The sequence below is a fragment of the Rhea pennata genome, chromosome 4 (assembly GCF_028389875.1).
Source record: "Rhea pennata isolate bPtePen1 chromosome 4, bPtePen1.pri, whole genome shotgun sequence".
NCBI lineage: Eukaryota > Metazoa > Chordata > Aves > Rheiformes > Rheidae > Rhea > Rhea pennata.
In genome coordinates this window covers 10,055,281-10,076,249 of record NC_084666.1, presented here as the reverse complement: position 1 = coordinate 10,076,249, position 20,969 = coordinate 10,055,281, and the positions used below count along the sequence as shown (strand labels likewise).

At 38.0% G+C, this 20,969-nt stretch overlaps 1 protein-coding gene across 3 annotated transcripts in view; it reads right to left on the bottom strand.

Moving 5' to 3' along the window:
• FAM193A (family with sequence similarity 193 member A) overlaps nt 1-20,969 on the bottom strand; it is an 80,157-nt gene that overhangs the window by 32,151 nt on the left and 27,037 nt on the right. The window contains exons 2-7 of one of the 3 annotated variants that reach the window (XM_062575264.1): nt 14,736-14,801; nt 12,408-12,653; nt 10,374-10,540; nt 10,031-10,198; nt 6,518-6,752; nt 3,158-3,282 (exon numbers count right to left, since the gene is read on the bottom strand). In XM_062575264.1, coding sequence (XP_062431248.1) covers nt 3,158-3,282; nt 6,518-6,752; nt 10,031-10,198; nt 10,374-10,540; nt 12,408-12,497 — 785 coding nt within the window. In that variant the 5' untranslated portion in view covers nt 12,498-12,653; nt 14,736-14,801. Of the gene's footprint in view, nt 1-3,157; nt 3,283-6,517; nt 6,753-7,753; nt 7,818-10,030; nt 10,199-10,373; nt 10,541-12,407; nt 12,654-14,735; nt 14,802-20,969 lie in introns of those variants that run through there. The other 2 variants (XM_062575263.1, XM_062575265.1) reach the window with 2 other exon arrangements.

Genomic DNA, 20,969 nt, shown 5'->3' with positions numbered 1-20,969 from the left:
TTGTTTTGTCATTTTTGCCCAGAATTTCCAACGCAAATACTTTAGATGTTTATGCAGACATTTCTACACACTGAAAAAGTCCTGGGAAGTCCATATTTGGTAGAGCACAAAAAGTACTTAAAAAAAAAAATGCAGTGATTTAAATTTTTCACAACACTGCCTCATTACTCATGCAAACATTGTTAATTTCTATTACCAGATCACAAGTATATATTTGGAAAAAGCCAGAGATGCACAAAGGGTTTAGCAATTTAAGTAAGGGATGAGGAAAAGGGTGACCATCCAAAATTTAAGTGAAGCCAAGATGCCAGATCAACACTATCACATATTTCTCCATGAAGAGAAAACAATATGAAGCCAATGCACTTTCATCATGTAACTCTGGTAACACCTCCTGTAAGGTATACAAGCAAAAGTCTTTAATCACAGAAAATAAAAACTGAAGAGGGGGTAATGTATTAATAGAAGGTTACCACTGGAGAGAACACCTCCTTCAGACAACTCTATAGCCATGTATCTGTTGGCGAAAGGAAGAGGGAAAGGGTCTGCCTATACAAGAAAAAAAGTCTGCTCTGCAGCCTTTTTATAAAAAATTAAAAAATTATTATTATTAATATTTAATAATATTTAAAATATTATTAAAAAATAATAAACAAGCAAGCAGGTGCTTACTCTTACAACTAACATGTGGAATAGTAGCCAAAAACACCATCTTGTATGAATTATTAAAAAAAAAGTACAGATGCAACAAATTATCTTCATGGATCCTTCAAAGATTATAGTCCTACTTCTCTGGAGTTAAAATGGACCATACATCTTTAAAGACAGTATTTCCATCAGTGGCCTGAGCTTTAATAAAAGCCCCAAAACAGTTCTCATATTTCTGAAAGTTTCAGACAGGATGATATCTTAATGACTACAGAAAGAATTAAAACATGAATATTTCTTGTAATTATATTATCCTAAATAGACCTTCTAAAGCTATTATTCTCAACATCTGAACTTAAGGATATTTTTTCAGCAACTGAAAAGTCTTGTTCTACTGCCCGCTCCTAACCAGCAGAGCTTTCTACTCATCTGCAAGCTAGCAGAATAGCAAGACTTCATTCTTTTAGCATTTATAGATACAATACCTAAAGACAAGGAGTCCAACAATCAGACTAAGAAATCTCAGTACTATCAAAAATTGGTAGACCAGTGTATAAACAAGTATTTTCAGTCCTAAGTTTTATAGTGAACATTAATGTACATTCACCTGTTAGAGACCAACCACTGAGTAAGTGAAATCTTCCCTCTCAGAGATGGTTGAGCCTCTCGCACGTTCTTGGCAATCTCAAGAATGTGCCTTTCAGAAAAAATGATAACAAAAAGTGTACTCTCACGCAGTGATCTGCAAAATGCATAGCACTCCTTTTAAAAAAAGTCCTGAAAGGCCCCAAATCAGCAGCAGATACTTTAAGCCGCCGTTCATGACCCCATGGTCAGAGAACTTTATTTGATCTTTTCACTTCTCCACTGCGACACATCTCTGAAAATGTCCCTCCAATCCACACGGTACCAATCCCCAAGGGAAGGTAGATTAGTCTCCAGAAAAATGCTTACTAGAGGCTACCTAATTCCATCACTTCAAGACCCAAGGAACTCATGAAAAAAAGTTTGTGGTTCTATGAAGGGCAACAGGAATATTCTGTGCTTCCCAGAGAAAAAGGTGCACATGCTATAGAAACTAGAAATCCTGGAACAGGAAGCTTGTGCTGAACCTCTCCTTTCAAAAGGCTCACATGAATTAGACTTGGCAAAGCCACAGATCTCTTAAGAGAAAAGCCCCTGAAGTTACCTAGAAAACATGAATCTACTGGAAAAGAAATTCCTTCAGAAAGAGATTCTGGCTTCACTGTATTTAAGCCTTGAAGATAGCCATCAATACAACAAAGCTTTAGAAAGAATCTCCTTCTGTTGCTCAGGCTTTAACTCCAGCAGTAGCCAAGAACAACAGGTACAGGAAAATAGTATTTTTGTTGGAGAATGATCATAAGATTCACAAAAAAATCATTTTGATCTCAGCAGAGGAAGGCGATAAACAGTTTTGATATTACCCAGGATTGCTGAAATAAGAGAGGCAGTCTCCAGAGAAGCCTTGTCAGAAAGCATGCTGGTGACTTAGGGATAAAGCAATGACAACAGTACTGGGAAGTCAAGCAGATGACAGGGGGTATACTACAGAATAACATGCTATTGAATATAACAGAACTACCAGCCTGAAAAAAAAAAGCTCAGTACCAACCTACTTTCAAGCAAGCAAATCAGACAAGTTATTCTGAGGGACCTTAGCCTCCCTGCTGAGCTCAGCCCAGTGACAACTAAGCTTTCTTGCCTTCCTAATAACTGCTAGCAGAAGGGTAATCTGGCAGATGTTTCGTTATTCTCTGTGAGTAACATCACTCGTAACTAAGACACTTCATCAAGTTGTTCTTGTAACATGGAAAGATGCCCAAGACACTATCTTCAAGACACATACAAAGAACAATCATCTTCACAAACAAGTTTGAGGTCAACAGGAGCCATTTGTGCTTTGAAAGGATTAAGAAAATAAAATTTCTAGGAACTAAAACCTCTTCCTTAGGAAGCAGCACTTTGGAGGTGCACAAATTGCAAGCAGAAAAAACTTGCTAACAACATGTAACATTGAACATAACATGTAACACTTTAAAGTCCCAGGAAGTGCAACATGCCATCAGCTCTACAAGTACATAGCCAGGGATTTTGATTTTGCCAATGACTACGCTGCTCAAAACTCCAAACTAAAGTTCCTTATGGACTGTGGGAAGACACTGAGGTTTTATCTTGCTTTCATAGTTGTTAAAAGTACCAATGCCTGATGAAGAAATAAAGACAGCACTACCCAAAGTCATGCCCTCAGCATTTTCATAGGACACTGTGATTTTACTAGGTAATATATAGGCACACAGATTAGGGTAGTGATTCTTCTGTCAAGCTAGTTATGACAACAGTCTGCACAACCAACAGCACCATTTTTAAAACAGATCAGTGGGGCTTTTATTTATTAAACTGGAAACTGGAAAAGCAGTAGTTCTAGCTGCAAACATAGGATTTAACTTCTCCTTTAAATTATGAAGAAAAAAGTTTAGCTCTTTACCTTAGCTGTGACACCAGCGTTGGCAAGCTATTCTGCAGAAGTGGCTCAGAAAATACCAGATTTTCAAACAGATGTTTATTGTGCAATTCCCATGTCACCTGAAATTTCTTCAAATGTTCATTTTCCTATTTAAAAAAAGGCACAGAAATAAGTTAGATTCAGAGAAATACAAAGAACCATCTGAAGATGGAAAAATTTTAGCTAGTTTCTATTAAACTCACCAACCTACAGGCTGAACTATCCAGCTCAGGTATTAACCATTTTTAATACTCTGAAACACTTCTGTAATGATGCAAATAAATTTTGCTTCATTCCTTATTTTTCTAAGCTTTCAAGAATTAGGGAGGAAAAAAAAGTACGTTGTTTAACAGTTTTCAGAAGTTTCTGTTTATTTCTGCTCTGAAAGATGTATGTTATGATTCAAACCAGTCTGTTCTCAGGTTTTCTTGGAAAACAGCTGTGAAATCTGTCCCTGATTATTGTTCAGTTCTTTGACATTACCTAGTAATCAGCACATGTATGACTGATACACAGGCAAGCTATGACCTTAACTCAAAGTTAACACAAATCAAATAGAGGTGTCTCTCCAGATACAGCAACTTCAAAGATAAAGGTTTTTAAAATAGCCAAGAAATCATGGCTGCTCATCTTGCTAATAAGCAGAATGTGTTTTTAATTGAGGTAATTTACCACTCAACTATACTTCATTTCAAGGCCTAAAACCTAAATCTAATATTATCAAAACATCAGAATCCAACAGAAATATAGCATCTAGTTTTTCAAGTCGGTAACTTTTTCCCCATGTTTTTATATCAAGATTCCCACACAGAGCAAAATTAACTGCAGGCATGCTGGCTTTAAGATCAGCAATGGAGCCATAAGCACTGTAACACTGAGTAACCAGAAATAGAAAAATACCTATAAAATTCAAAATTTTGCTAAGCATTCTGTGTTAGAAATATATCTGACCTAAACACTAAATTATCTGAATTAAAAAACCTTAAAATGCTACTTTAATATTAACAAGATTTGCAAAAAAAGTGTTCTTTTTGTTTCACTATGTACTCCTTTAAATACTGTCTTCCAAATATTCATGACTCCTGTTAGTTACTAGTAATTTTCCACGTGTTCAGCCTGAAAAAAGTGGTTTTCCTAAGCAATTCCACATTATGTTGTGAATTGTCAACACGTATCGAGAAAAATCTCGCATTTCCAATTATGCACAGCACGATATTTCTCACTCAAAGAAACACCGGGGATGTTTTCCCTTCTAGAGCTCTCTTCTGCACATTCCAGGGCTTTTCTGTACTGACCACTGTCCTCCCAGGTTGATCTTAGCATGGTGTCTCATGCCCTGGTGGGGCAAAAAAGGCTTTAGTTCCTGCTCTTGAACCTCTCCAATTATTCCTCCTTTCAGAGGAACCCAGCTCATCAATCACAATTTCACTTGTACTACAAGTTCACTTGGAGGTTCGAGGCATTTAACGTCATCTTACAGCAGGCTAAATAGGAAGGCTTGACCTTTCAAAGAAAGGCCGCAGGGAAGGAAAAAAAAAGTGTATAAAGATTCTGGCTCCCTTTCATGCATTTTAACTGACAGTATTCTTCTGCCACAGTGCACTAGTATCTTGACAGAAAACATCCACGCACACTGAAAAAGCTATTGAGCCTACTACCTGTGCTAATATTGTGCACCACAGTGGTCTGTTTTATATAAAGGTTATCTAGTAACCTAAGAAAAGCATGCCAAGAAACTACGATCTTACATTTCTAATTCTCTTAACAATTCAGTTTCTGAATGTTGCAGTTTATTAGAAAAAAGTAACTTGTTTCAGTGCTTATAAGGCTGCTGAAGGAAAATTTTTTTTGTTTTAAGAGAAAAGGATTTTTATTTTACTCTGAATTTTGTCAGAAAAGGAGGTAGACTGGGGAGTTAAAGCATTTTTGTCTCAGCATGGCCATTATTTTGATTTCTTATACATGCAAAAGTTTCACAACTACTAGTTCCTAAAAATAACCACGAGAAAAAAAGGCGGGGGAAAAAATGTGACATTCTAACACTCTGCTTCTTATGAGATAAGTATTTCTGGATTCATTATTAGGGGATCTACTGTGAGAAGGACAACTGTTGTACAAGAAACCATCAGCCTTGGAGCTAAACACATTTATAAGCACCAACATGGTTCAGCTTTGAGAGCCATCCTCTCTCAAGCACTCTGTTATAGACCTGATGACCGCTAAAAGCAGCCAACGAACTGGAGATGGGAACTACAGCTCATCTGAACTTAAGCAATAAGGCTGGGAAAGACTATAGGGACCAGCGAAGATGTTCAATGACCACAGGCGAAAAGCTCAAGTATCTTGACAGAAACAGCTTCCTGGTTTGACAGTTTAATTTTCCTGACACCTCTACCCTAGCAGTGGGACTCAGCTTCCCTTCCCACCTGCAACCATTATCATCTCCTTCCTGCTCGCTCTTTCCCTTTCTTTACATATCTGTGTAAGCAGCCACTTCTAGCCAAACAGCAGAAAAAACAAGTGCATCTGTTTACCCAGATTTTTTTATGCTTGTGCAAAGTTTGTACAAAAAAAAGCACTTAACAAAACAGGGAAATCGCCATAAATAAAGTTTGTTTTGCTGTAAATTTGTTTACCATATAATTTGTTGATGATGGACATTTACTCAAGAACAGATTTAAGGCTATTGCTTGTTCTCTCCCTGACAACATAATCCCAGGTCTAATACCACAACAGGTTGACAACAGAGCAACAATTTTAGAAATAATAAATAATAGCAGATTAATTCCTAGGTAAGAGATCATCTTTTCAAGAAACCATACTTGCTCATACAGGAAAAGAAAAACAAAAAAGAACACAATTTCTGAGCTAGTGCTACACAGTAAAGTTTCTATGACATTTAGGCATGGTTTTCAAGAGATCACTGCAAGTAAACAGAGGAATGCTTCACCCATTCTTGAGAATCTAAATATTTTTTTAGATTTTTCTACCTAAAATTTTGCAGTAATTTGCTTAGCTTGTTTCAGAGTAACTACCACAAACACTCCCACCTTTTTCTTTACAAACAAAGGTAATTCCAATAATTCATTATAAGTGATGCCTAACTTTCATTCTTCAGAAATCTAGGTTATCTTGAATTTTCAGAACATCCCTGTCTCTGGGCATACACACAGAAGGGGGAAAAAAAACCCCAAAAGCAAAAAACAAACAAACAAACCCCAAACCACTACCTTACACTTTACAAGTCATTGAAGATTTCTGAAAGAACCCAGGACAGCCCCGCTTGCATTACCCACACAGATTAAAAGCATATAGCATCTTTTTGTTTGTTTTTAAGCTTACCAGAGTGACAAGGAAGGCGCTGATTGTGCATGCCGCCTGACAGAGTGCACTGTATTCCTCAAGTAGGAGTGAGATGAACTGATGTGCCTGGGGTGGCCCTTGTATTGCTAACGTTGATGCAACTTTAGATCCCAGGGACAAGTGTCTGAGGAGACGAACCTTCATTTCAAGTACATATTCTCTAGCTTGCTGTTCCAACCGTTGGTAAAGCTGATACGGATCTCTTTCACAAAGCCTGTAGTATTAGAATATTTGTGATCAAAATATGCATGTAATCAACAAAATTTTTATTCTCCTAGAAATACTTAGCAATCAGCATTTTTATTATTACAGAGAAGCGATGGCCAAGATTTACAGAACTACCTTAAATTTAGGAGAAGACAGTCCCATTCTGTACTTTTTAACTGTGGCTGAGCTCCTGCATAGCTTTAGGACTGGGTCCAGCAACAGACTTTGGCACCTGAAGAACGAATTAATTTAAGACTTCACTACCTCAGTTCACCTTGTGAGCACTTACTCAATTGGCACACAACCCTACAGACATGCTTCTGCACCATTTCTCCATGTAGGGCCCTAATAGATGTCCCCGTCGCAGTAGCCAGATCTAAGCCTGACTAACATCCTGTAGAAGGACAGCCCTTCACTTAAAGCCATTGGAGGAGCTGGATCTACTAGGCAGCCAGCCCATATCTACATACGTACTAACAAGACAGGTCTCAACATCGACTGCTTCGAGGGAGATTTCTGTTGTTAAGCTCAACAGAAAGACGATTGTTCGTATAATTACCAAGCTTAACACTTGACAGTTATTCAGGAAACTTTCTCTCACCTTCACTGTGCATTTCTTGCCCCAGGTAGCAAATCTTTTGTAGAGAGACATTCTCTGCACCTTTTGTTAAAGCTGGGTCACTGCACAGCGGAGGTGCGGGATACACAAGGCCAACAAAAACACCTTCTAGCAATACACCTACGGCTTTGTGATTAAGGCACTCTACTTTGGCAGTGCCTGAGCTGCGATCACTAGAAACGACTGGTGTATTTTTACGTAGAGCCGGGACCAGAATCTGGGACTCATTTTCCCCTGGGAAGTACACTGTCACTCCTCCAGCCACTCAGTATGTGCATCATGTGGCAGCACAGGTTCAAAGGGGTTGAGGGCTTCTTGCTAAGGACAGCAGACAGCTGGCTAGGTCTGATACTCTCCTGGAAAGGAGATGCTTCTTTGAACTCACTCACCCAGAGGAAAACTGGTTTCAAGTTCCTGGGCAGGTGCTCTGGCAGTACCCTAGGCGTTCCCACATGCAGGAATTTTGATACACTTGATGCAGTTTACAAACACTGCCCGAGAAATTGAGGGCTGCCGCCCGCTGATGTGCCCATCTGGGCGCAACTCCCAGTGGTGGAAATAACATCTGAGCTTAAGATAAACGTGGGAATTTCTGTGCAAAGCTCCCATAAGAGAGGCAGCATCACTACCATCACTCATCTCCAGTCACACTTCAAGAGAGAGCACTCAGTTATTTAACAGGAAGGTTCAGCACCCAGCTCTCAAAAGGATCTCACAGCCCATAATCTTCAGTGGGCAGAGGGCACCTAAGGCAAAAGGAGGAACAGGATTTCAGTCAGCCACCACCATGCCTCCTACTGAGGCAATACTTAGGACGAGTCACTGTACATGACGGCTGCTTTGAAGTACTTCAGAGGGAAACTGTGCCTGGAGTTCAAGCACTTACTGCAGGATCTGGGAGCCCACGGAGGTGGGGAAGAAGAAAGGGACAAATACTTGGGAATTACATGAATTGAAGTCTGCTGCTATCTAGTCCCTGCTCTTTCCTCCTTACTCATAAAACAGGAGTACAGGAGTACTGTCAGATTGTCAGGAAATGCTCCAGCACACAACAGGGACAATACTGGGCACCACTACCTATTTTCAAGAAAGCAAACCAGACTGTTTCTTGCTAGCTATACCTAACAGAGCTGAGCATGGAATGAGAAATAAGGAATTGCTGCCTTTTAAAGCTAAATTTACTTGGCCACAGCATGAACTTTGACATGTTACTACCTGCATGTTTTTTTTTTTTATTTTATTTTAAGAAAAAAAAAGTAGCAGAATTAGCCACAGAAGGCATTGAAAGTTTATTTTATCATGACATTTGCACAGCTGACTGGACTCTCAAGTATCCGCACAGGTTGCAGAAACCCAGTATCTTAATTTTATCTCATATTTTGGAGACCAAAAGGAACTCAACAAAAGCACAAAATCATCATATTGACATTCAAGGCTTCCTTCTTTTTGAGGCTCTGTTTCTGCTTTTGTATTTTAATGAAGTCTCTCAGTTCCACAGAAATCAAAGCTTTGAAGTATATGACAAAAGGTACATAGTATGTGTCTAAATTTCTAAAATTTTTTCATTAAAAAGAAACTGTACAAAACCAATCATTTTAGCTGTGATTCAACTACCTACATACTTATGCTCTATTTAAGAATCTCTGATTTCAAAACATATATTGTACGTTTTGATCACCTAATTTATATAAACAAAGCATGACTAATACGGAGGCATACTCTGTTACCCTACATTTACCCGACTCGTGTTCAAAACCAAGTACTCTGTCTTTACAAGAGAAAGGCACAATTAGACAATTTAATTATCTATTAAGGCTAATTCAGAAGCATAGTCGTATAGAGAGCAGTATTAGATGATAGTCTTTCAAAAGTTTTTCCATCTTGACAGAGTTTAGTTTCAACTAGAAAATCTCCACATAAGAATTAGTTAAGACTAGTCAGACCCCAGTAAATTAAGTGTGTACAGAACCTGTGAGAGAAACTATGACCACAGTTTCACATAGAGAGAAACTGAGATGGACATCCAATACACTGAAGCAGTTTAAAGACAGCCATACTAGTATCAAAAGGAAGAAAACCAAACACAACTGAGGATCTCCTGAAACAAATCACCTTTACTGGCTTCATACCTAGAACAGCAAAAATTCCAGTTTTGAAACAGGAATGAAGTTCTCTCAAAATCTGCTCCATCTAATGATCAACAGTCAATATTAATTTCTTCTTTTGAAAAGAAGGCTCTTCTAGTTGTAACAACTACTTTAATATTCAAGCATTATTATAACCCAAGTTAATTCAACAAGGCAAAATTCCCACGCATGGAAATCTAAGTTAAACTGTGCATCATTATTAATAATAATCTTCAGAGTCTTTTGAAGAATAAGATTTTGGCACACACACAGAATTATGCACTAATATCTCTACTGCAACTAGCATGTGAATTAATGATTTCCTATGCATTCTAACTAGTGTTTAAAAATCCTGCATGAAACACAGTTGACTGTTCTCTCTCCTCCTGCTAGTGAAAGGGCAATCATTTTAAGCAAGCAGGCTTACAGATTACAGGTGTTAAATTTAACATTCTATTAAAGCAAGCAATATTTTCTATTACTTAAAACTCATTTAAAAATCCTCTTAGTAATTAATAGACATTTTTCAAAGTGCTATACCTATCCACCAGCTCTTTCATTCCTTCTTTATCTGGTACCAAAGATTGGTCTTGGTCATCTGCCAAAGGGGTCCCAGCTTGGCGATATATACACCGAACCATGTATCTTACTTCTGACCAGTAATTTTGAAGCTGCTGAGATTCACGTTCAGTCTCTGCTGAAATTTCTCTGCAAACAATGACAAAGATTACTTTCAGTTTGTGTATCACACAGGTGTGCTAATTTCTACTATTCTTAAATAACCCTGTTTAAGTAGCTTAAGCACAAGCTAACAAATGAGTTACAATACTAAAGGCAGTTTGACTACTGGCATCAAGCTACAGAGTTTGAATTCATCTCTTACCTGCGCTCATTACAGGCCTCACAGTTGCAAGCTATGTCTGAAGGAGAGGAATTGCTAAGATCTGCAGCAGGCACATTCTGTGCGCCAACAGTTATTCTTCCTCCTCCTACAGATTCTTGCTGTGATCCACTGTTACCGAGAGGCATGTGCAAAAGAAAATCTTGGCTCTGAGAGGAAAAACAGAGGTAGCAACTTTGGTTTGTAAGATATAAGCATGGAATATCTGTAAGTAGGCAAATATTAACGTGGTGATTCTTAGTAGTAGATATATTTTGGGCCAACACTCAACCAGGCACAAAGTGGAAACTCTTCTTGAAGAGTTTATCTTTCAAATAGTAATGGTTGTTAGAAAGCTGCCATTCTGGGGAACTAATGCCTTCTCTGGTGTACAATGTTGCTCAATACTAGATGACACATCTCTCTGAAGGCTGCTGGTATTTTGGTTTTATGGTGCTCTTTCTCCCCGTAGCCTCACCTCCAGCACCCTGTGTCCTCCCCAGCTGGCCACTAGCTTTCTGGTGTTAGGGTGGGACCTGTCCACGTAAGCTGTGGGACTGAATTTTTTGTGCTGCTCTCTTGACTCTGGAGTAGGATGCAGACACAGCTGAACCACGCCTGCACAGATCCACTGCCAGCAACAGGAGCAGCTGCAGGGGCTGGTGCTGAGGCAAACCGAGCGTCAGCACAGCTACGTAATGAGACTAACAGCAGCCTTATCACGGGAGCATCTGCACCAAGCCACCTACACTTGGGCTCACAGTGACTGATTTTTGAGCTCATTGTGTTTTTTCCCAGCTGGTTGCTCTGATTTGTCTAGTAACCTAATCCTTGCTTTTTTAAAAATCAAGCTCCCCAACTTACAGAATCCCTTTCCTGTTTGTTTTTAAAAAATTTCTCTTAAAATGAAAAAAGAATATTGTCATATTTTGATTTTCTCTGGAGTATGAAAAACTTAACAAGACATCCAGCAAGCTGAAAGCAAATCGTGCCTTCCTTGCACTTGAATTTTTTCATTCTCTACTAATTCACTAAACCCGTGCTTAAAGCTTTCAAAACTTTTGACTCAATTGAACAACAATGCTGCTATTCTCTGAAATCTCTAAGATGTGTTTAATATCAGGTTACCAATATAAATCCTTTTTGATATAACCAATTTAGATTAATTTTACTAGCCCTTAATAATAGCTAATGTTTAGTGATATGTTTGCTATGTTAAATGAGTGAAATATTCTTAAATCTTCCTTTCAAAAAGCTACATCAATTGTGTTATTAACATGAGTTTAACAACATACTCTATACAATCCTTCTCCAGACAGAACTGTTTACTGGAAAAAAAAAAATCTGTATATGCCTATGGGCATGTGCAGTCTCTTAGCTCTGTGCAGAGACACGTCAGCTGGAACCTATAATGCTTCTAACTATTGAAAGCGCGTGGTTTCCTAGATCAGTTGTGAAGACCTGGTTCTGTGTTAGTGCATTAAGTCTAAAATGCACTTCTTATGGAGCTCTGCAGGACCCTTCATTGAACTTTTTGTAAATTGCTCTTACAAAGAGCACAGCTCTTCAGTGAAGCTGAATTCTCGTTTCAAAATATATTTCAGTATTTATTTAAAAAGTCAAAACTTGAAATATCACCATGCGTTAACCCAGTGTTTGCTGTGCAAAAAAAGTAATTTTTTTACAAAGTATGTTGTGCAAAACTTCTGCTCCTTTATAAAAAAACCTTAGTACAGAAAAAACACACAGACATAATGCATAAAGGAAAGTAGCAGTGAGCACAGAATTTAAGAAAAAAGGCAAATTCACATAGGTTACGTGACAGCACAGAACAGGGGGAGACGTATGTACGAGCAGATATAGAGTAGGAGAAAATATAGGGATCAAAGTAGCTTTAGTGAGAGTAGAAAAACACATCTCAAAATCCCTTAAAATAATTCCTGACACTTAAAATTTAACAGCTCCAAAGCACCAAGCCGCATCCAGCCCGTTATAACACATCATCTTAGGTTATTGAATTCGGGTACTTTAACTCACCACCAGCGATTGCTCTATTGTAGCATGCCTCTCCTCCTTTTCGACTGTTCGCCGACAGTCTGGACACACCCACAGTGGAAGATGCAGCATACTGTTTGCTTTTGGAGATGTGGAAAGTGCTGTTTTGCTGGAATTTTTTATCCCGCTCTCTGAAAGCGAAGTATCTTTTCGTTCGCTTCTACAAAGAAGACAGTGCTCGCCAGTTGTATATGGGGCCCTCTGGCCCAAGCCAAAGGTAAATGGTGTCTACAAATAAATTTTTGATAGATACCTGGTTATTTACAGGCTATATACCAGAAAAGCTTATTTTCATTTTTTTAAAAAAAATATATAACAGTCCTCATTAAATCCAGTATTATCCAGAATATCCAGAGTGCCCAAGATCATACAAAGTTGCCTAATATCCATAGCAGTGGTTCTGTCAGACTATGAAAAACTGTAAATGCCATCTTAAAAAGTAACATTTGAGGAAGCATGGACTATGGCCTTGCCCTCAGAAATAGTTTACCCTAGATGTTAAAAAAAAAAAGTCTAATAAATAAAATACACAAAGGGAAAGTACAACTTCTTTTACTGTTGTCATTCTCAGAAATAAGAAGGAAACTATCAGCTGCTTGAAGTTATCTTACCTCCCTTTTCAGTATCTGTTGAAACAAAGACACTTTCAACTAAGCTTGTTACAAAATAAATGATAACTTAGTTTTAATAATAATAAAAAAAAATCAATAAGGCTCTTAAAATTCAATGTCAGCTATTGAATAACATAGGTCTGGTGACTTACAGGGACAGAGGATGTTTGAAACTTACTTTCTCTTCCAAGATGCCAGCATGAAATCATGGTTCAGCCATGAAATGCTGACCACTCATGTCAAAACATGTCAAGCAGAACAACCAAAGAGAACCAGCAAGAGCTGAGCAAAGTCATACCCAGTGGAACAAGACATCCTGTATGGCAGAATCTCGGATAGGTCTGATGAAGCTAGAGCTACTAGCTTTCCCTTAATTAGTCTAACACCCTGTATACAAGCCCCAAAATAGTTAAAATTCTTCACAGCAAGTAGCCATGGCTGCACATCCCCCTAGCCCAGAAAGTTACCCTGTTAAAATACATTTTTCATGTACACAGACTGAGTCTCTATTGGCATGATGAAGACATGTTCACAGTTATTGCAGACAAATCCTTTTGGACACCAGCGGCATGGCTTCCTCTGGTAAGCAAAAAAAGCAGGAGGACAAAAACGTGAAAGTTCGGAAGTTAATACAACGTGACCTTTGCTCTTCTGGAAAGGAAAGGTTCAGGGCAAGTGTACCCCAGCCATGCTGCAAGGATTTGTAGAAGCACAAACTTGTATAATTAGTTTAAAGCTGTATTATTATCATCTAAAAAGAGCAACGGCAAACAGAGCAGGAATAACAATCTTAAAAGACTGGCCAACTCAGAGACTTGATAAAACCCCAGTCTCCCAACTGGGTCTATATTTACAACATAGATTTGAAATTCAAGTGAAGTGTTTTGTTCCTAAAATAAGGCAAAAGTCCACTGTTAAGAAGAAAAGCAAGGTGATGATACATGCAATCATTGCCTTTAACTAATTTCTTATTTCTAACAAAACTGATATTTAGAACCTTGAAAATGGAGACCATAAGGATGGCAGATTCCTGTTACAGCTCTGTCAAATTAATATGAAACTACAAATCGCAGTTTCCTTCTTTACTTATTTTTGAAATTATGAATTCATGCAAACATTTCAACAACAGTTGTAACCTCTTCCTGGATTAGATGAACTTGGATTTAGATCATATATATTTATATTTTTGAGTGTATACTCAGAGCAAAGTGTACATTTTGAGAATTTTTCCACTAATCAAGCTTCAAAATCTGTCATGGATCTCAGCAAGAAAACATCCAATCTCCCTCTCTAAAATATGTTCAGCTATAACATTCATGAAACTTCAAGCAGGGCAAGCCAAAAGAGAAATAATGGCATCTCTAATATCTATTTAGATTTATCTCCAAGAATATTTTTATTACCAGTATCTAAAAAAATTTAAATAACTTCATCTGAAAGTAATTACAAAGCTTTATTTTCTATCAGGGTCCAATTCCAAGCTTACTAGTTCAATAAAGTTTTACCTCAAGAAGTGTAAATGTCACTGCTTTTTCAAGTAGTTAAGTTATCAGAGTCTTCATCACTGACTTCCGCCAGGCAAATCCTAAACTCAAGAATGCTGATTAAAGTTTTCCACTGTACATCAGATGTTTAAGTCCAAATCTATTACTAATGGATTCAGCTGGCATATGTATCTACTAAACTTGGCCACACATACCTGAGAAACACCTGTGAACTCTGATCCAACAGAACTGTCTGTAAACTGGGTACCATTTAGTGAAACCTGGAAAAAAGTTACAACAGTTGAGTTTAATGTTGATTCTAAAAACAGTATTAGCAGCAATAAAATAATAGTAATAAAAAAAAATAAAGTCTTCTTCCCGCCTAAGGACTGAGAAAATAGCTTTCAAGCTTTCAATGACTGACTGCAGAGATGGAAAAAATCTTTTGTACTAAGACTCTTTTAGATGCAAAAGTTAGTAATTTAGATGTTATAAACTTTTGCAGTATAGCTGTTTTACCAACAATGCATCTCAAATTGGAGAAAACTGATACAGGAAAAAGAAACATGGGTGAAACCAAGGTTTCCCTCTGCATTTCATTGTTTACATTTAGCTTTTAAAATTTCTTTGGTAATTGTCTCAATAGATTCCTGTCTTTTGAAAGTTGAACACAATATTGCTTGGAAAAATGCATTGTGTTAACCAGGAAGACTCTCCCCCAGCAGTGCACTGAATCGCATTCAGCTATCCCACTGCATCAGTCCTCCTCCGGTCCCAGGTTATAATTCATACAGAAGTCTCAGATTTCTTCTCTATCCTGTTTCTCTGTATGTTACAGATGCTACTCTAGATATCACTGAAGTGCCTCTAACAGCCACAAGTGTTTCTGTACAGTATTTGAGAACACTAAACCGAGAATAAAGTTAAGACAGTAAACAAATTTCAGTCAATGACTACAGTCATTACAAACTTATTTGAAAAGGAATTTAAAAGCATTTAATAGAGGAGGGGGAGGGGGAGAGGAGAGGCAAGTATAAAATCAATTCTTTTTATTCCCAAATTTCGCTCTTCTTGAGTACTGATTCTTCTCTTGATTTTCAGAGATATTTTTTCTTTCACTTTATTTCAGATACGCTGCTGTTCTACCCTTCTCACATTTTTTGCTACCTTCTTTGTGCCCCAGTTTTGTCATACTGTTATCTCATATTATTATGTTAAGATTACTTTAAAGACAAGAATAAGAAGTAGACCATTTGACTTAACTTGAAGTCCCCTACATCTCTTGTATTAGATCTGCTAGGTTCAGAAAGTATATTTTTGCTGCTACCAAACCAGAAATTCCAAATGAAACCTCCTCCAGTATTAAGGAGTAGGAAGACCCTTCAGCTGTACACAGCCACAGGATAACTGATTAGCTGGCTTACTGTCCCAGCTGGATTACTGCAAAGCCACCGTCTTCAGCAGGATTTTTCAAAGGCAGAGTAGTAGGTGAAAAAGAATTTGCAATTCTCTGCTAGAGAAGATACAAACAAGAAGCTACACAGCTTCACTTATATATCCTAGACTAACTCGGAAGAGTGGGTATTTAAAACCCTCATATGCAAATCAAGCACCGATGATCCAAAAGCATCTATGATCTGCAAAAACACAGATGTGGAACAACTTCACCACTTTTATCTAGTCGCTTTCCATAAAGCAGAAAGAAGAAAATGTAGTCCTTCTAAAGAAGAAAATAATCTCCTTTAAGGAAAGGGAATATACGGAGTGGGAGGTTCAGTGGTTATTGGGATGCATATACATGCAAGAACAGTCAAAGAAACCTCCAAGAAACACAAACACGCACACAGAAGTGAGAGAGAATGAACATAGCTACTTATGTAGCACTGAAGTGGGCAGATGTTGAGTGATCATGCTGAAGGCAGTCACAAAAGTTGCAAAGCCAAAATCTGTAATAATGAGAGTCTTCTGTTATCCAGCAATATCATATGATGCCAAGCCAAACTACTGGAACACCAGGAGTACCTGCTTCCTGGAACAGCCAGTCCTGCTGGCTTTCCAAAAGGAAAGGCCTCCTGATCCTGAGCAGTGGGCAGAATCCAGGTCAAAAATACTTCCATCAGAAATCCAAAATATAATAGTGAGCATAATATCCTCAGGAGCAACAAAAAGGAAAGAACTGAGGGGGGTAAAAAATAGGAATTAGATAAGAAAGGAGTCATCAGGAATAAAACATCTATGGGAATAAGGAGATTTAAGACATTGTATGTTAGGCATAGAGTAAACACAGAAATCGCAAAGAGGACTTAAGAACCAGAGGGCAAGGGAAGGAGATAGTTAAACAGTGAATTAGAGAGAATATTAAAAGAATTTTGTAGTTGTCCAAATGAGGTTCAATGACAAGTTAAAAAACAAAGTAAACACTCCCCCAAACAATTCAATAGCCTCAATAATTTCAGAAAATGTGGAAAAATGCATAAGAAGTACTATTAAATCCTATTTCAAGGGACATGAGGAGTATGTAGCCTGACAGGATCTGTAAGATTAAAATAAGTAAACAGATGCATAAAAAAAGTGCTGAAACAAACTAGGGTCATAGCAGAAATATAAATGTATTTTTTGCATTTTCACGTTCACTGTGGAAGAGTTTAAAGATGCTCTCCCAGTGAAAGCTGCCTCTGCGGAGGCTGCATTGGAAGATCACTTTCAGAGCAGATGGACAACACAAACGTTAACAAGTCACCAAGAGCAGATGACATTCACCCAAGAGATCTAAAGCAGCTCAAGGACGAAATAGCTACACTGATCATTACAGCATGAGACACTTGCTTTACACTCCTTTGGTATCAGATGAACAGAAGATTAAAAATACACACACACACACACATACATATATGTGTATTTAAGCTTTCATGGGAGATCCAGGAAATGACAGTGTGAAGCAAGGAAGTGTCCAAGATGACCAAGGTAACACACTAAACTCTTCTGGTTACGAGACACAAGAGACCAGAGAATGGCAGAAGGACATAACAAGAGCTAATTCCTGCACCGTAAGTTGAAACATATAATTCCGGGTGCATAACATTAAAGTGATGCACACAAACCAGACAATTATAACCTTCCCCCTCCCCCCCCCCAAAAAAAAAGAAACTCGATTTTTTTTAAAACATTCTTGATTATCCTTTTCATGATTTTAAAATTTTGTCTTTTAAAAAAATGTTTAAAAGTTTAAAAAACTTTTAAAAAATTTTGTGAAGACAAGCACCAGAATGAATATTGACATGGATCAAGGGAATAGAAATCTGTGCATACAGCACTTAAATGTAATTGAAATGGAGGCAGGGGAACTGTTCTTTAAGTCTTATTCACAATAAAAAAAAAAACAAAAAAAACTTTTTTCTTGCAGGGTACTGCCACAGTAACTCTTCCTATCTAAAACCTCAATTTTGTAAAGAATAAAGATATTAGGAAACGTATCATCCTCTTAGCATGTGGTAGTTCCTGCACCAAAAAGTACCAAGAAAGTGACAATCACAGCTATAAACAAAATCCTTTATTTTACTTGAATGACCTTGGAGAATCAGTTGAGCAATTAGAAGATAAACACTAAAAGACAGGTCATAAATTGCTGACTGGTAAGAGCCCAGCACAATTAAAATCAGAGCTTCAGTGGGCCGAGTGATAATTTCCTAGATGCAAAACAGCTGGTTAAGCCACATTCAACACCATGCAAGAGAGCCAGCATGACACAACAGCATCTCACAAAGTTCAGGAAAATAAGAAAAGCACAGGAAAATCCAAACTCAATTAAAATCTGACAGCACCCTAAAGAGTTCAACAGAAATGTAGTGCTGAAAATAACACAATATTAAATCAAATTTCTTACTTCTTACGAAAAATTGTACCGATTATCTCAACGTGTTAGGGAAGGTACATACCACAACATTATGCATGTCACCAAGCATAGGTTAAGGCTAATGTAAGTCATGTAGCACTGTTCTATAAGGTCCTAATGTAATGAAGATATTCTGCATCACTTAATTCACTTATTTTCACTTAATTATCATTTAATTCATTTATTTTTATATACATTTTTTTGGCTAAGTTTGTTGAAACACCTGAAATAAGAAAGCAGCACATCTTCTGCAAGTATCTGATTCATACTAAAGGAACCGACTGCACTTAACCCTGACACCTCCCCTCCCCAAACCTTACCTATGCTACTTGCTCTCCTGCTACCACTTTTGGTGCCAAATGGCATTTAGCATGACTGTGCTGTGCTGAGCCCCTCTGGGTGCCTCCAGACAGGGCCCCATGCTCTGGCGGGACATGTCACAGCACCGCAGACTCGAGCCCTGCCACTGCTGGCCGCCTGCTCAGCAGGCAGAGACACTGCTGACTTGTCCCGACCAAGCAGAGCCTGAGCTATGATTTTCATTTTCTGGTCATACCCAAGTCAATCCACAGAACCACTGCTGGCAGAAAACGAAGCTTACAAAATCGTACATGATATTAAGATAATGAGAAAGATATGCTTTACTCTTTCAGGTCAAGAGACAGGACATCACCTGATTTCAATGAGCGAAAGGCTAGGATCCTGCCCTCCGCAGATACAGGGTGCTCAAAGCCAAACACACAGCTGAGCTCAAAGAACGATTACAGAAATGCATAGGGAGAGAAGTTCTACAGCACATATCAAACACAAATCCCAGTGTGGCGCCCCTTGATTTTCAAGACCTGGTAAAGCGTACACAGCAAAAGGATCAGTCCACACACGGCCCGTAGCTCTTCCCTCCTCCATGAGTCCAACGGCAAGCACCAAACAGGACAGGCTGGTCAGGCCTTTAGTACAGCAGTTTTTAAATTGTTCCTGAACATTATCAGCATTGACTAGAGCAGCCTCTGCAGCTAACGATATTACCATGCAAAAAGAGACATTAAAATGCAAAACCCAACAGTAAAACATCAACGCAACACTTATCCCTTCCTTAGTGTCTCCAGGAGTCCAAATGGTTAGTATCTTCTTTAGTACAAATTTTCAGAAGAGCAGCAAACCGAAACAAAGCTAGTTGACAGCTTTCCCACTCTTGCCTATGTGATTTCAGAAATTTTAACATTCAGTTCCCCCCTCCCCCGCTGTATTTTAGGAAACTTATGATCAGTTTTGGAGGCACTGAAAACACCCATCCAAAATGCTACAGAAAGTAGTGTCAGTTTTCTGAGTGAAATAGTTGTCTTCACACTTATTAAGTAGTTGCTTAGAAAAGCTTCCTACATTCTGGACAGATCAATTCTGTGTACTCCATGAAATAAAAAAATAAAATAAAAAAAATAAAATAAAAAATTCACCTACCAAAACACTGTAACATACCAAGATACCAACTACTGCAAAAACAAAGCCAAACAAAACACATGCCAGATAAAGCACAGTATTACCTGCATTATTGGGGAGAAAAAAAAAAAAAAAAAAAAAGGTCCTTTTTTGAAGATCTAACACTGAAAGGAACTGTCCTGGGACATTTTTGGATCAGATGAATGGTCATCCAGAACGACATTTTGGAAACCTCTCAAAGATGATGACACCACTACTACTGCCGCCACAGGAAGTTGTCAGGAATATTTACTGTCAATAGCAACAGGCTCGAGAAATGTAAGAGAGGTCACGGACTCATCGCATCAGGGCCTACTGCAGTCAGTTAACAGCAGCCTGCTGTAAGATTACTAAAAGTCACTGTCCATGGTCATGAAAATTTGAAGACAAAGCGGCAGTTGAATAGGACTTTTTTTTTTAATAGAGGATAAAATAGAAGTATAGAAATTTCTTATTTTGCATTGTTAAATAACCCCAAATAATACTAAATGTTTTATAGAGAAAGACATGCTGATTTCAAAGAGCACACTAAAATCGTATTTTAAAAAGATTAAATGAAGAGCTTTCTTTCTAGCACTACAATATGGAGAAAGTAACACTCGGGTGCCCAAAAAACAGGCAAGAAAACAATCAGCAATACTTGACACACTCCCAGGTGCACAGGCACAGCAGTGCTCAAGAAACTCAAAAAACTATTATAGTTTATCACTGTTGTTTCATTAAAAAAAGAAAAATCCTTTGGTCATCAGTGATGCAAAGTTTAATCCCATAGTTGTTTTTAAGTGATTACTGGTAAACTAGTAAATGTTTGATTTGCATTGGTGCAAGGCCTGGAGGTCCCTACTTCCAAACATAATGGCAGTTTAATGTAACACAATACTGAAACACCACGTAACTTTTAGAGAAGGGCTACATACAAATCCAAACCTCCAAATAGTTTTAGTAGTTACAGAGATAAAAGATGAACAAAATATACCACGAAATTCTCATTCGGAATCAGTAGCATTTGGCTTAAGAAAATGATGTTAAGAACCTTATGTTTTGTGTGACAATTACACCCCTCCAGTGGCACTGCCCAGAA